This window comes from Corvus moneduloides, chromosome 21 (genome assembly GCF_009650955.1).
Source record: "Corvus moneduloides isolate bCorMon1 chromosome 21, bCorMon1.pri, whole genome shotgun sequence".
Classification (NCBI taxonomy): domain Eukaryota; kingdom Metazoa; phylum Chordata; class Aves; order Passeriformes; family Corvidae; genus Corvus; species Corvus moneduloides.
The window spans coordinates 8,106,920-8,123,544 of NC_045496.1; the positions used below are offsets into that span (position 1 = coordinate 8,106,920).

The 16,625-nt window shown below is 43.7% G+C and overlaps 1 protein-coding gene across 1 annotated transcript in view; it reads right to left on the bottom strand.

The window, feature by feature from the left end:
* PAPPA (pappalysin 1) overlaps positions 1-16,625 on the bottom strand; it is a 180,471-nt gene that overhangs the window by 148,952 nt on the left and 14,894 nt on the right. The window contains exon 2 of the mRNA XM_032130945.1: positions 3,734-4,802. Coding sequence (XP_031986836.1) covers positions 3,734-4,802 — 1,069 coding nt within the window. The remainder of the gene's footprint in view (positions 1-3,733; positions 4,803-16,625) is intronic.

Below are 16,625 nucleotides of genomic sequence, written 5' to 3' on the forward strand. Positions count from 1 at the left end.
TCAGTTAACCATAGGATGGTGCAAGAACTCACCACATCAAATGGCATTTACCGAGCATGATTTCCTATGATCCCTTGCTGCTTCTTTCAAGTTCTTTGAAAAGCAGCCATGGTAGGTGTCATGAGCTCAAAGTCTTCCCTGTTTTGTAACCAGCAATACAACAAATAACACAAAGAATGAGTCTTTCTGGCAAGAGTGTTTATCCTTGCTCCTTCCCTTTGTATTGGGCCAGCTTGTATGATCTTAGTATGTTCTAATTTCCCGGAATTGCAAAAAAGCAGAAAAATATTTGTAAACCTTCTGCTCGGACAAAATACATTTTGTCCCACTCTCATGAAATTAATAAAAAGAAGTGAGACAGATATTCTTGGATAAAGCCTGCTGTGTGGCTAATGATAACCAGTCCTCTGTTTTTTCCCTGCAGGCTATTAAAAAAGAGGAGAGATGATCTAGCTGGTACCACAATGTTTACGGTTTTTCTGCTGAGCAGCTCTGAGAGCAGAGTCTCCATTCTCAGTGCTGTCCCTCTGACAAACTTAAATGCACTTACATCTCTGCCGCCTCACTATGGCACGGAACATCAGCTTTTTGGACTTAAATGTTTTTGGAGAGGTGCCACAAAGACAGGCAGGAAACAGAAGAGGAACCAACCAGCGATGCTGCTGGGATCAGCTCTGAAGCCACTACAGTTGCACCACCACAGCAACTGAATGACACCATCAAAGTACCTGAGCCCTTTGTCCAAGGTGCCCAAAAGGATCACAAGAAAATTGTAACACAGATCAGAGGTGTCTTTGAATTGTTCCAGTGGTATCATTTATTCACAAAGCACCCAAAGTGGTTTTTGTATCAAGGCTCAGAGCAACGCTGTCCCAGGATGGAGCTTCTGGGACTGGGACTCAAAATCAGCAGAAGGAAAGTGGCTGGGAACAGATACATCATCCTTTGGGGATAAAGAGGCACTGTAGAGGGTTCCTGTTTACTACAGCATTAATCAAGCATTAGCACTTTTTGGTTGGTTCCAGAGGACAGAAGTATTTAACGAATAAGCTCTGCTTGGTGAACAGCTGGCTGCAATTGCTGACACTGAGGGTGTGGAAGGAACCAAGTCCAGTACTAAGGAAGACTCTGAAAAGTCTTTACAAAAAAAGTTCAGGAAACTTTTTATTGGTACCATTTCACCTTTCTTTCTTCCCTCCCTTTCCTCACTGGATTGAAGTGAGGACTTTACTGGACTTCGTTGGACTGAACTTGGCAGATAAAATAATTGAAATGAGATGTGAGCTCTCCATGGCTGCAATGCCTTCACTGCTGTGGCACAAGGCCTGCACTAGAGGGGACTGAGGACTCTTGGCCAATGAAAGCAATGACAAGAGGGGCTGGGGATGCAAAATGGGCCCAGACGGTGCCAACCAGGTTTTGACATTGTCACTAATTGACATGGAAATCTCCCTCTCAGGGAATGATGCTGACAGCCATACCAAAGTCAAACACAGGGTTTGAATCTTCACCCTTGTAGTCAGTAAAAGTTTTGTTGCCAAAATCACTGCCCTAAAGCTGTGATTTGTTAACCTAAATACCCAAAGCAGTGTAAGTCAGGCTTACAAACTCCAGTGATAAGTCCACAGACCTAACTGCTCTATTTTGCCTTACTGAGTACAAACACCCATCATAGGGGTGAGCTTGAGCTCAGCCAAAGCACATCAGCCACCAAATAAAGGCTCCAGAGAGATGGAATTTCTCCTCCTGTGCTCTGTGATTTCATTGCTAATGATCAATGCTGCATTACAATGTCTGTGTGAAGATAAATAAATTGAATCTATCTATTCAAAAAAATAATAATAATAAAAAAATCTTTGGAGCATCTCTGGATTTTCTGAGGCTCTAGGCTGTGGAAGAGGATCTTCAGGCCTCCCTTGCTATTTCAGGTCAAGAGGAGGTTTTTCTCAAGTCAAAATGAACTTGTAGAAGATCTGTGAGCTCAAGGCCATGAGATATAAATCCTCCAGACCAGCTCAGCCAGGAGATTGTCTCCAAAAGGAACATAAAACTGTGCATGAAGAGGAACTCCACGGTGCTAAGGTGACTTCAAATTTTGCAACTTAGTGTCTTGCTTGGGCTTGTGCAAGCACAGTCTGTGCAGCAAAAAGGCTTCATTTGAAATAGAAACATTTCTGTACCTCAGAATAACATTAAGACACAGCCTTAAGTCTGTGAACTATAATTTACAAGGCTTTTCTTGTTTCATTTTATACGGGCATTATGCTGGTCACAGAACAAGTGATAAAAGGGTACTATCAGATTAAAAATAATGTATTTTTTCCTAAAAATTGTAGTAGTTGCTATAACTAACACCTCGAGTTCTCAGAACTACAGTGTTAAAACAATCCAATTTGCATTATGCCTTTGATGATATTTGCTTAGTTGAGTTCCTCTCCACTTCAACAGTATTAAAAATTGGTATTTTTCCTTTCAATGTTTTCAAGCATTAATATTTAAAGTATTTTTTCATTTGAGCTTTGTTCACTGGTAACTAACTGAAGTCAAACTGAGCTAGAAGGATTTTTTAAACAACAACCTCACTGAAGTAAAAAAAAATTGGCTTTTCTTTCCAACTTAATTATGTGTATTTAAAGCTCCAGTAGAGCTGATAATGTTGTTTAAAAACTTCTCTCTATTAAGGAAGCTATAAATATAGCCTGCATTGCTGCAGTGGAAGGGACTCCTGAAGAACTCATACTTTCCTTCTTAACCTGAACTTTAGTGTTGGTTGTTCTGACCATTGAGAAGTTTCCCCTCTATGGCTCCGTGAACTCCTAAAAAAGCTGTAACATGGAATGCAGACAAAAGAATTCCAGCTTTAACCTTCATCTTTTCTTGTGCTTGTATTTCTAACTCATCCACAACAAACACTTTATTACTTAAACTATGTTTAATTTGCCTGAATTTGAAGTAATTGTAGGTACATGGTACCCACCTGATGCGAGTTATTCAAGGACATCACTCCTCAAACTGCAGCCCAAGCAAGCCTTAGCTGAGGAGCTGAGAACTTTATAAGCTCACATCCACCCACAGAAAGTTGCCTCGCAATGAAGTGGCATTACCCTGTTTACGTTTATATGTGGAAAGGGGCACAGAAGAGTTTCGTTACCCACTCAGTGTGTGCCACAGGAACCTGGTAGCCACTTCCCTCCTCACAACCCCCAGGCTCAGCTGCCCCTCCCCAGCAGTGCCTACAGAGAGCTGTACACAGCAGTGAGAGTATGGAATTACCTGCCTACCTTCAAAGAAGTGCTACAGAATTAAAGTCTACCTAAGAGTATTCATGTTCTGTTTCATGCCCGAGGGCCTTTTCCCTCTGCAAATACACATGAGCTTTCTCTGACATCCAATCCCCACTCCTCAGAGTCTGGAGTTAAAATAAACTGTGCGCTGTTACAATATGCTGCTCACAGCCAACAACTGATGGGTCTCTCAAAATTGGCTGCTTCAGTCTTTAGCACAGATTTTCTTTAGCCTGGCTGGAGATTACCAGTTCAGGGGTAAGACACTGCTCAGACCATTTCTGAGATTGCATTTGAAGAACTGCAATGTGAGCCAAATACTGAGAAAAAAATAAATTCATTAAACTCCAAAGCCCATAATAGCAACAACAAAAGGGTTCAACAGCCAGCAGGATGATCGATACCTAGACAGATATTCAGCAATATGATCATAAAAAGAAATTGCCTACCTGTAAGGAGAATATGGGTCAAAGCAGGTCTTGGTGACTTCTGTTATCTCTGGGTTGCAGCACTCCCCCCCATCGAAGTTGTACCTCTCGTAATTACAATCCATGTCACACACCCCGTTCTGCTTCTTCTTGTTGAAGAACGTGTGGCGGACGTGCCGGCAGTCCCCGCCGTCGTACCCCGTCAGGGTGTGGTTGCACTCGGGGTCACAGTTCTCATCCCCAATCTTGCTGATGTCGCAGTTGGCCAGGATGAGCCGGTGGCGAAGGGAGGAGTTCTTCACCTCCAGCACCTCCAGCTCCCAGGTGATGTTGTAGCGGCTGAAAGCCTCATTCAGGTGCTGATGCTGGAACTCGATCTGCTGCTGGCTGACAGTGGGGTTCTGATGTTTGTCGTCGTACAGGTTCACCACACGGTAGCGCACGGTTTTGTTGCGGCGGAACCTGGGCAGTTTGTTGTAGCTGGCAATGACGTCTGTGTTGTCACACACTGTCTGTCCACAGAGAGGAGGGTCCAGGCTGGTGTCGAGCAAATAGCCATGGTGGTAGCTGAACTTGGTCTGAGGGCTGCTGCCATCCTTCATGGGAGACCAGGTGCTTTTCACATTCAGTAAACTGTCTTGAAGAACGAGCTGAGGTAGGGACGTGTCTTGCCTGTGAATCGCCTGCTCCATGTCCAACAAGATCTCCTTTTGAGACCGGGCTGTCCTCCAGAGGCTGAAGTGCTCCACGTAACCCCGATAGTTCTGGTTCAGGGCATTTCCTCCCAGCATGAGCACCTTGCACTTCAAGGTCAGCAGACTGAAGATGCTTCCCACTTGCTCTCCGCTTGTGGCCACCTGGGCACCGTTCACGTAGAGTCTCATGAGGCGCCCATCGTAGGTGGCAGCCAGGTGCACCCACTGGTTGGGGAGGTAGCTGCGATGTGCTGCAATGGTGGTGACTTTGCGAGCACGGTCTGTCTTCAGCGAGAAGAAATAGCGGGGGTCTCTGTTCCCCTGGTCACTGACGGTGTTAATCCCCAGGACCCAGCCTCGGTCACGGGAGGTGTAAGAACATTTGTCATACAGTCCTATGTGCCCCCAAAAGAGAAATATGAATAAATAAGGATGACAGAACGAAGGCATTAGTCTTTAAATTGTGTAAATATATCTCTCTAAATGTATATACACACACTCACCTACATCTGCTAGACAGTGCACAAAGAAGACTTTAAATCACCTAGTGCACCATTGTGGGAGGTCGTGTCATGACTTCCTATTAAAGGTAAAGATTTGCCAGTGGCGTGTACAAATGGGATTCCCTTTTCCTGACCAAAGCCCGGAACTTTTCTGCAAATTCCTATCAGCAAGATGTTGGACTGTGCATCTGGTTCTTCCCTTCCCTCAAGCCACTCCTCAGTGGCTGAAAACAAAAGCAGTCTTGAGAACCAATCCCTGTTGATGTCACTCATCCCTCATACCCCTGAACCCTGTTATCTAAAAAGGTCCAGAACAGAAATAAAGACAAAATCTAAATTCTGCACACTTTGAGAAACACTGAGCAGCTGCATCTTGATAAGCAGCATCATCTTGATAAGTTCAAGCACACAAATCCTACAGAGTGAACGGGACGTGTTCGGGCTGCTTTCAAAGTCATACCCAACAAAAACCAGCAAGCACATGGCATAGGCTGTTATACACCACACTGGGAAAGGACAAGAAATACATGCAGATGGACATCCACAGAAAAAGGACATTCAGAAAGCTTCCTGCCCCCTCACAGGCACACTTCCTAACAACTCATTGCACTGTGGAATGATTTCTCTCCGAGCCAAAGTGTGGATCCATACTTGGAGCTCTCTCAACCAGCCCTCAGACAGTTCCAAGCAGTGGACAGAGCCTACTCTTCCCCACTTTGAGACACAAGGCTTGGTGAGTTAAAGGCAGACATTTCCATCCTTCAGTTCTCAAAGGCCAAGGGCTGCAGGGACACCCCTCAACCAAAAACAAAATCATTGCAGCTTTCAGCACCAAATGGCCTTTCTACTATCAGCACATAGAAAACAATCCTTCCCCAGAGCCTCCACTTCCAAAAGCCTAAAGGAAAATCATAAATCTCTGACAGTTCAGTCCTTGTGAAAAGACTAAATATCCCCTTACCTCACCCCTGCACCCTCACCCTCCCCTCACTACAACCAAATAACATCTTCTGCTTCTGACTAAGTTGCTCAAGAGCCATCTGTTAACAATCACTCATTAACAGTGCAGTCTTGTCTAGTATCAACAGAGCAAAGGTTACAGGAGCATTCACTGTATTTTTCCTCCCCTCTCCCAGCATCCATCTTCCCCCCTTCTCCTCACACCCTGCCCTTCTCCACCTCCTCCCCCTGTAAAAAAACTCTTCTGATGGGAAAGTTAAAAACATTTAAACGGGCCTTTTTTCTGCATGCTGGTATTTTGCTAGGGACTCTGAGCTCCCCCTTTTCCTGTTTCCTTTGGAAGAGAGATCCCAGGGTTCGGAAGGTAATGTGTTTATTCATCTGTAGGGCGCACTCGGTTCAAAACCTTTTCAAGACCAGCTTCTGGTTTATACTGCTACATCTGATCATGAGAAAGGAGAGGAGGAGAACCAGGCAAGGAAAAAACAAATGTGCTAAAAAAAATGACATTTGCTGGGATGGATATTTACCCGAGGAACTTGTGATATGAGAGCCAAAGCTACCAATAACCTTCTGGAGTCTGTTTTTGAAGTGTTTTTAAGGTTTTTTTTCTTTATGGAATAAATACTTTTACAAAGCATTCATTTTCAGATGGATGAGAGCCTATAAAAGTCTGTATTTTTATGAATTTCAAATGAAGGTATTGTCCAACAATAGTGGGTGGATAATACTGCAAAGAATAAGAAGGCAGCTGGCAAGACAAGTCCCTCTCCCAAATAAGTCATAAAAATCTCAGCTTATTGTAATGAGACCATTAGAGCCGATCAGGCATTTTGTAAGAGAGTTTCTGCCTGCCAAGAAATGCCAACATGGTGAGAGAAGAAAAAGTGATGCAGAAATGGGCTTGTCCCAGCGAATCCCTCTGAGACTCCGCATGTCTTCAATATGGCCAGGGGAACCCCAGGGACTCCCTGGGCTGTTTTGACTGAGGCACGGAAGGACAACTCATCCCTGCCACAATGCCCACCATCTCCAGTCTCCTTTGCCATCCGGTGACCAAATCCTCCAGGTCTGTGGATCACAAAGCAACTGCACACACAGAAGCTGCTCCACCTGTTTCTTCAGGCATCCAAGATCCCCACGCTTGGATGGACAGCTGGAAGTCCTGGAACAGGTCTCCAGTTCCAGGGAAGTCCACCATACAGTCTTTAAGGGTCAAGAATTTTTGCCCTTTACATTGACCAGGGCTAGAAGTATTCCCCCAAAGAACTAATAAATTACTGTGGGAGGGAAATCCAGTTTCCCAGCCAGCATTTAAAGAACATCTTCCTCTCTCTGAAGTGCTGCATGATGCTGGTGATTGGCCTCAGCTGAGCATGAGGAGCTGCTGGAGGAATACTACAGAACTGTAGCAATCCTCCCTTGCCTTTGAGCCTTTAAACCCTGATGTGATGCAATGTGTCTTGAGTTGGGCTCAAACAGCTGCCATCAATTCAAGATTTACAGGGAGCCAAAGGAGGGCAGAAAAAGAAAAAATCCAGTGACAATAGGGACACCACTGAACAAACCAGTATGAAAGCTGCTCAACTAAAACACTCTACTATTCCAGTTCCATGCATTTTCTAGTTTAGGGCAAAGGTCATTACCCAATCCTTATGCCACGTACAGTATTCTTTTCTCAAACTTTTACTATTGCAGACATCCAACTCTTGATGAAAAGATGGATTGAGCATGAGCCTTTCAGCAGCAAGAGTTGTTTTATTCTTAAAAGAAAGGAAAAAATGTAAAAAAAAGGACAAGAAACCCACACTCCCTTGTGCTGGGATAAGAAACCCAACTCCCTTGCAAGTTGTACCACTTCTTTATGACCCTCTTTTGCTTGAATGCTTCACCTATTTTCCCAATCCTTCATTTTACTTTTGGTGTTGGACTGAGGATCCTCTGGCTAAGGGAGTGTCACTTTTCCGTTTTGTCCCCTGCACAATGAAACTAATTTCAGCTGGGACACTGGATGTCATAATGAAAGAATTTATTGCTTCTTCTATGACAACTAATAAGGGCAAAGCCATTGGTAGAGGGACATGTGAAATAATTGCTAGAACTTCTGAAAACTGAATAATTTGATGTTTTCACAATTTATTTCAATTTAGTAAAAGGTTCCATAGCCATGAGTTATTTCTCAGACATAATTAAGAACATTTTAAACAAGAAGAGGCCTCTTTTACCCCAAACGAGGTTGGTTTTGAGCAAAACCACGCCACATAATGGTTGACACTCCAAATTTCAAGTCAGCTGTGACCACAATGAACATTTACATGAAAAATATACAGAGTTTAAATTCTCATTTACACTGAGAATTCTTTACAATGATGTGGTAAAGGACATTTTTAGCTACTTAATATCTCTTTACCAACCAAAGAGGCCTCATGGTAAATGAGACTCAAGCCAATGACTGTAAAACCACAATTTGGCGAATGTGCCTGAAGTTTCTGAGCCAAGAAATGGTGTGAAATAAAACTGATGTTTGTTTTCCCCACAGCACTTAGATTAAAAAAATATGTACAAGTTTCATACAGCAGCAAACAGTTTTCTTCACTTCTGCTTGCCCTGAGTTGCTAGAAAGGGATGGAGCTCCAGCTGAGGAGAACACTGACAGCCCTTCTTACTGCTTAGCCTGAATGATTTTTCCCTTGTAAAGCTCTTGTTCCTGAAGCCCAAGGGATTGAAACGGAATTTTATATTTAATTTTAAAAAAAAGGAAGAGGTGCTAATTCAGCTTTCCAGCAAGAGGCACTGGTAGCTTCCCTTCCCCACAAAGGAGTGAGTCACTTCTCAGAGGACTCTGGAGAAGTGCATGAACAGAGGAAGATGCCACCTTCCTTTATGCTTGGCCAGAGACAGACTTCAATGGCCCACGAGGCTTCTTCGAGTCCATGATGTTTGTCCCCTATAGGAAAAGTAAATTCCTAGGCACCAAAAGAGTGGGGAAAGCTGGAAAACTGAACTGCAGCTGCCCAAAGCCAAAAGCCAAACATGGAAAATGAGAAATACAACAATACAGTCTCCCTCTTTTTTTTTTACAAGTGAAATCTCACTTCTCTGGTTACTGACCCACAACAGCTCCATCATCACTGTCCATCTGACCTTTTTCAGGACCCCCAAACCAATGCCAGCTTTTATGACCCACTTTGTTTTCAGGACTTTTCTGGGGACTGAAATAGAGCCACATCCTCATGTGGGCCCTGAGCACTGGGCAGGGTTTGGCAGCATGAACACAGCACAGAATGTCAGCTGCTGAACTTGTGGGAGACAGTCCTGGGTGAGGACAGGAGGCATTGCTGTAACTGGGATGGGAGCAGAGGAACAGGAACTCACAGCTGGAGGCTGCTGGAGCCAGAAGTAGCCCTCTGTGGGCAGAGTTGGACAGAAGAGAGGCTCGAGTAGCCCATGCAAGCTGCTGTAACCCACTGTAATGTTATAAATAACATACTCCAGGGCCTCCCTTCCTCACTTCAGTGCCATTTCTTATGTCTGGATAACAGCAATCTTTGCAGCAACGAACGCAGCTATAGAATGAACGAAGAATTTCATTCTTTGTGCAGGAAAAGTTTCCTCACTTTGCTGAGCAATGGGAAGTGGGGGGAGGGAGAAGGGGGAGGGGAAAAGTAAAACTAAAAAAAAAACCCCTTGTTATGGTTTCATTTCCAGGAGGGTGAGGTGGGGGAAGGGGAAGAGGGAGGTCAGTTTGACTTTGAACACATCAGGTGCTGGGGAGCCATCAGAGCTGCACGAGGCAGAATGGAAAACAGTGCCCTTGCACTTCTGAAAGTTGGCTGTGCCTGTTTTGCTGGGAGACTCCAACCAGAGGTGACAGGACTCAGTTATGAAAGGGGAATTTAGGTCAACAATCAAAGCTGCAGTCAGGGGGCCCAAGAACAGGGAGCTAAAGGTTGGGGCTGTTTTTTTCTTTAGCATGCTTTAATCGTTTAGTATCAAAGCACAGAAGAACGCTTGAAAGAGCAAATATTCTACAGGAACCTATAGAAAGCTTTTATCTGTCCAGAGGAAAATAATTAAAACCGACAGATTTGGGTTAAGTATCCCCATGTTCCATGCAATTGGATAAGTCAGTGAAGATCCACTGGAGCAGTTCTTGAGTTCTGCACTGGATATTTCATCGTATGACGTTGAACCCAATATAGTTTTACAAAGGGGAGAAATAGTCTCTCCTTTCCCTTGCCGTGCTTCCCCCAGCCCCCGCTTCCTTCCACAATAGTTAAATAATTCAAAGTCCAGAGTACTTAAGGCAACGTCTCTGTCTATACCATTTCCAACACAGCTAAGAGGCCTCCTGAGGTCACCCCCTGAGACAAGGAGCGGTTCAAGAAAACCACCTGAGGCTTGCTCAGGTGGCAATGTACTACTTAAAGAGCAAAAAGGAGATGTTTGCTGCTGCTGTCAATCTAGCTGAATTCACACCAGATATTATCATTTACAAGCTATGCCAGAGGATTCAGATCTGAGACAGAAGGACAGAGATCTTTTTGTTCTGACTTGAAAGACAAGAACTTCATCGTGTAGAATACAGAGTCTAATACAGCCATGCCTAATTAACATTGAGAATTTAGCCCAAGGCTCTTTAATATCAAAATCTTTATATCAGTGTAATTTAGCATCAAATTAAGCATATATTCTGTACTGTTTCTCAAATTCCCAGTCACTCATTTGCTCAGTGAGATACCTTGAAGTCTGAAAACAGGGAGGTGAGAATGACTAGAACAGCAAGACATGAATTTATAGAGGCTGGTTAGTTATGAACATTACATCAATCCTTCCCTTTTGATAACAAAATCATGTGGGCTGCAAGAGAGCAGCCACTGGCATGGGCAATCATGTTAGTGACACTCCACTGAGCCTATTGTGGGAATACACCCGCTAACAGTATAGAAGAGCTTACTGCAAATACATCTGGTAGGCTGGGCTTAGTGAGAAATTACAGATTGTGAGGGTTTTGAGGTGTAAGTGAACACACAGCACTGTAACCACAGGGCAGAGGAGGAGCTGAGTCCTCGCAGGGTTATGACAGGGCCAGACCTGGGCTGGGTATGACTTTTCCAAGGGCTCCTTCATCTACAGCCTCAGCGTAAACAAGGGTTAGTGGGAAGGTTTGCCCCTTATCTAGATCTCCTTAAGCATTTCACAATAAAGCTGCAGGAGCAGTGGAGACTGGTGCTTGGTGAATAAACTGTTTATGATCTAATAACCAGCTTTAGGCGGCCTTTTAGATGGACAGAAAAATGCACATCCTTTGCAAGGGTCAAACTTCAGTCCCCGCTATGAAGTCTGGGATCACGGGAACATTCCAGACAAGGGTAAGGATATTGCAATATCTACAAAACTATTTATTTCTCCTGCCTTGTTCTTAGAAACAACTGAATATTTTTGGATGAAGCTTGGAGAAACCAGTATGTGTCCATGTTATTAGAGAGGATTTTAACACACGCAAGCACAGCAACAGTGAAGATAGTAGGGACAGGCTTCTCTTGGATCCTACTTAAAGTCAAAGTCTGATGTTCCATCAGGGAATCACTGCTGTATGTCACAAATATGGGAGACTTTGCATCCAGATTGATTCAGACAAGAATTCAGATTTTTGGCTGCCAATTTTAGACATTCTATTGTAGCCTGCTTATTAAAAAGTTGAGTTTAGTGTTTATGAAAACCCAGATATCCTTCAAATATGAGGAGTGGAAAGCCCTCAGTAAGTTTGTTGGTTTGGTTGAAAGGGATCCTCACACACCTCTGAACTCCCAAGCTTATCTATGCTCACTGCTCAGCAGAACCAGATTACAAATTAACCCTCCCATTGTACCCAAGGCAGCTGATTCACCTCCAGAGAAACCCAGCATTAACACCATTCCCACTTGAAAAGCAGGTGTTGCAAAACACATGGATACACATCAGGAGGAATGCATGGAAACCATCCATCCTTCACAGACACATGCACAGCACACACAAACCTGAGAAAAAGGACATTAAGATAAAGGCACAGCAGCAAAAGGGTCACTGGACTCACACAGATGAAGGTACCCAGCAACTGTTTGGTGGAACAAAAGTCACCTCTGCTTCCACATCTTCTCTTCCTCCCTGCACTGTTTGCCAAGCACTGATTAGCTATCAAAGCTCTACAGAGAAATTTACTCTTGCTCACACAGGGTGGCTTTCCTCCCCTTTGTAAGAGTTAATGCTTGAGAGCAACCACAGAGTATCTTCTGTGGAAAGAACAGACACATAAGTACCACAGCTTCCAGGCAATCTAAATGATAAAGTGATATTTCTGGGCTCCTTTTAGAAAACAGCAGAGAGAATTGATCATAAACTGGGTCAAGATAGGTCAGCATACCTCAGAGCAGATCAGATGGCCAGAGCATCCCAGGAGGAAATATTCTCCTGGAAGGATTATTAGGGGCACATCTGTGCCATCAGATGACCGTGCACAATACCCATCAGCTCACGGGGAGTTCAATATGGCATTTCCTTTCAAAATGTGCTTTGTGTCTGACAAGCAGTGCAAGTCAATCAGCTGCGGCAGCGCCCGAGCCCGGAGTGGGGCTGGAAAAATGCCCGACACGCTGCCCTGGACGGCCACAAACACAGGGCTGGGAGAAGCAGAGCTCTGCATATGAGATGGCTTGTGGTGCTGATCAAAACACACAGCCAGGATTAAAGGGGGGACAACAACACAGCTTGTTTTGCTTTTTAGAATTCCCTTGTCTCTGACCTTTACAGCAGCTTTAGGGCAGTGCTGGAACCAGCTGAGCAGTTACTACTCCCAGCTGCAGCCAGGAGAGCTTTTACACCATTGCACAATGCATGTGTGTTTGCAGGGGGGAGGTTAGGGCTGGAGAACAAAGGAGGAAATCTAGTGGCACCTAAATCAAACATTATGATCAATGAGGGAGTGGGAAGAGAACCTGGGGAGCAGGAACAACCTTACAACCTTTCCAGGATCAGACAGATGGCCAACATCCACATTATTACAGAAACAAAACAAAAACAAAAAATTCCATGAATGCAAACTAGGGCACCCTGCAAGGAGACTGTAAAAATCACATCATGATAGCTTAGACTTGTCTTTGTAATTGAGGGGCATTTCCACATGAAACAGTTCTAGTTATTTAATTGGATTTTGAGAACATTCTTGGGCAGACACTTTGTGAGTGCAAAACTGAGTAGTTCCAGTGCATTTACACTGATTTATATCCTGCAAGGGTTTTGCCTCTGCAAAAATTAAATATCTTATTGTAAAAATATCTTAGATGTTATCCAGACTCAAATATTGCATCTGGCTTTCCCATATGACTGCATCTTTCCTGTACTAATAGAAACAACTGAGGCATTTATCAACCTTCAAAGAACTGACTCCAAAACAATCCACAGAGGAGGAGGCTGCAACAGCAGTGGGGAGAAGGGAGCTGCTCGTGCCTGTTTTCTGCTGTCATTTATGAAAGGGATCTGGGCCTTCACTAATCCTGACTATTTCATGCCTCAAATTCCCTGCTCCATACTTGCACACAAGTTCCAAACCCATACACAAACCACAGAGATATTTCTGCTTTCTAGGAAACGTCCTGCTGAAAAAAAACCTGCCTCTCTAACATGATACAACTATTATAGCATGCATTCCAGATAGGCTGGAGTCACCACATACTAACCTAAGTATATAATTTTAGAGCTTTATTATTCTGCTCGGTTAGAATCCAATTTCATTTGTTTTGGTATGATTTTCCTCCTGGAAATACCTGAGCCTGTGTTTCTGCTCTACAAATACCAGTGATCACTTGATCTGTGAGCACAAATAAATAGACATCTAAAAGAAAATTCTCACACAGATGCTCATGGTGTCTTAGAAGTGCACAGAAACAAATTCACACCTATTAAACCGAAGACTGTAGCTGTGAAAATTCAGCCTTTAGTTCTTAAAGGACAAGATGGGACAGCGATGGGCAAATCTCCAAAAGGTCATAATTCTGCTTCGCTTTCCATAAGTGTTGCCAAAGCCAAACCCTTCTCTAAAGTAATTGACCTTCTCAAGTCTGCAGAACTGGGAGAAAAATGTAAAAGAAACAAGCTACCTTGGAAGATTTTTGGCAATTCTTGTATTTAGCTGAGCAGCAGGAAATATCATATGTCCAGCCTTTCTTATGTTATTTCAGCCCTTCTACTTCTGGTTAAATTTGGAAGCAGAGCAATGAAGACTAACAAAATACCATGTACAGGCACGATTTTCTCTGTGCAGGGGCCTATATATACATGTGCACATGGCTTGGAGGGAGCAGACTGGGGCATTTGGAGCACTTGGCTTAAATTTGAGTTTTGAGGAACAGTCTCCAGCTGGGGATGGATCAAATGAAATTAAATCCTGTCTCAGAACACTAATTACCTTCGACAGGTTTTTGGTCAGTGTTTTCTGTTTGCAACTCAGCTAAACTCACAGCAATAGGTCATTCCAGCATCCTTCATGCCCTTCTGGACTGCTGTTCTGCCCTGAGACTGAGGCAGACCACCCAGCAAGGGGATGACAAGCTAAAGTCACCCCCAGCTTATTCTCTGCTTTGTCATCCACTTTGTTTTTAAGGGTCTGATCTGTTGGCTTCACAGTCCTGGCATTGTCAATGGTCCAGCTTCCAGAGGGAAACCTTGATTTTGCTCCCCAAAGTCTGTATTCTGGAGGTAAATTCTTGGCATCATTGAGGTCAACAGTGAAGCTCTCACTACCTTCAATGAGAAAAGATTTCAGTCTTGTTTTTCAGGTGGTTTTCCAACAGTGCACTGGACTGTTTCAAAAAGGAGAAGTCAAGTCATTGCTCAGCACATCATTCTGGAAAAAGGTGACAATATCTAAACAGGATTAAAAATATCATATGAGACAGAGCCTCACAATTCCACTACAGTGGTGGTGAGGAAACCCTACAATGAGCTGTAAATATTGTGGAGACCAGAAATATCCTAGCAGCATCAAGGAGACCCCACAGAAACTAAAAAGAGAGAAATTAAAAGATTTGAAATTGGCATCTTAGTGCTGCTTGTGCTTTACTGTTGGCTTCAACCATTTTTTCAGTAATAGCTGAAAAACCCAGAATACTCTGACATTGGAAGTTCTTAGACACAATATGGGTGACCACTGAATTAATTCCTCTTTAAAGACCTTGTAGTTTGGAAAAACTATTAGCTCTACATTGAAAGCTATGGTGACAGATATTCCACCATTCCACTCAGAAAGGTTTTTCAATAACTGACTACTCACAGGGCTAAAACACTGCTAAAATACTCTGTTCTAAAGTTGCTTAGTCTCCGTTGGATCAATTGGATTTACTCATATCCTCTATTATTCATTTCCAACTCCCAATTATCAGTTTAACATCCCCAAAACACACGTTTAAAGATCATGGTGATCAAGTCACCTCCTAATCTTCTTGAGTCCAACACTTCAAGGCTTGCTACAAATCACATAATTATTGTCACTGCTAGTTGTTTTCTCTCTAAATCCTCTTCCATACAATATCCTTCTTAAACTGCAGACACCAGAATGGGACAAAGTGCTTTGGCAGCAGCGACTCCAGTGTCATCACAGGGGTAACACAACCCCCCCAGTCCTGTTTAATATCTCCTTGTTTACCCAGCCAATCATGACTCCAAACCTTTGGCCACAGCCTCACATTGGCAGTTCACATTTACATGCTTTATCTATTCCAACAGGCAGTTGCTGCTCCACATTCAGCTTCCAGGTGAAAGATCCTTTCCCCAATCCATCCTTTGTGTGTGACCCGCCGCCCCTCTCTCTATATGAATGACTTCACATTTGGCTTTACTCTAATGCATAGTTTGCATGTTCTCAGCTTTTGAAAACACCCAACTGAGAGTCCTGTTTTGGTCATTGTTTACCACTCCCTGCATTCTGCAACATCTGCAAATTTTATCAGCACTGATTTTGTTTTCTTGCAGGTTGTTGACAGAAAATATTAACCAGTAAAGAGCCAAGATTGCATTGTGCTGAATAGGAGGGAATGTGGCCAGAGTCACACTGTTCAGGCAACAGCTCTGTTTTTCAGTGGGGGAGAATAAATACCTGTGATACTCATGAATACGAGCTTACACAAGTCAAGAGAAAAAAGATGGGACAAATAGATAAGTAGGAGATTGGCAAGATGTGCCCCTGTCTTTCTGTCTCTTTGGCACTCCACAATCTCAGTCTTCCCTTTACTGCAGCACAAGAACTCAGCACGACCCTGGCCAACCGGGCTTCTTGGCTGAACATTCCAACCTGTTGGTGCAAAGGAGTGGCATTTGTCATTTACAGCTTCATTCATGAAGCACTGCACTAATGGCATGTCCTCACCCTTATAAACAGCATCTATCTGCAGGCTGCTCAGAGCCATTATCCCACCTTTGGAGACGCAAAGGACAGACCTGAAGGCACCTCACAGCAATTGCAGAGCAGCAACTAAAACCCCAAAGCAACCTGTGCACGTCTACTCTGCCACAGAACCAGCAGCTGGAATTAACAGGAGAGGGAGTCTGCTTCTCTCACACAGGAGTTGCATCACTGCTGAAACAAACACCCTTTCTTTCTCCCCAAGCATCTAATTTATCGCTGAAGGAAATCTCTGTTCTCTTTCCGAACGCACCAGCCAAAAAGAAACCTCTACCGTTTGCAAGAGCCTCTGTTTTCTCCTCTGCCAACTGGTCTCTGTC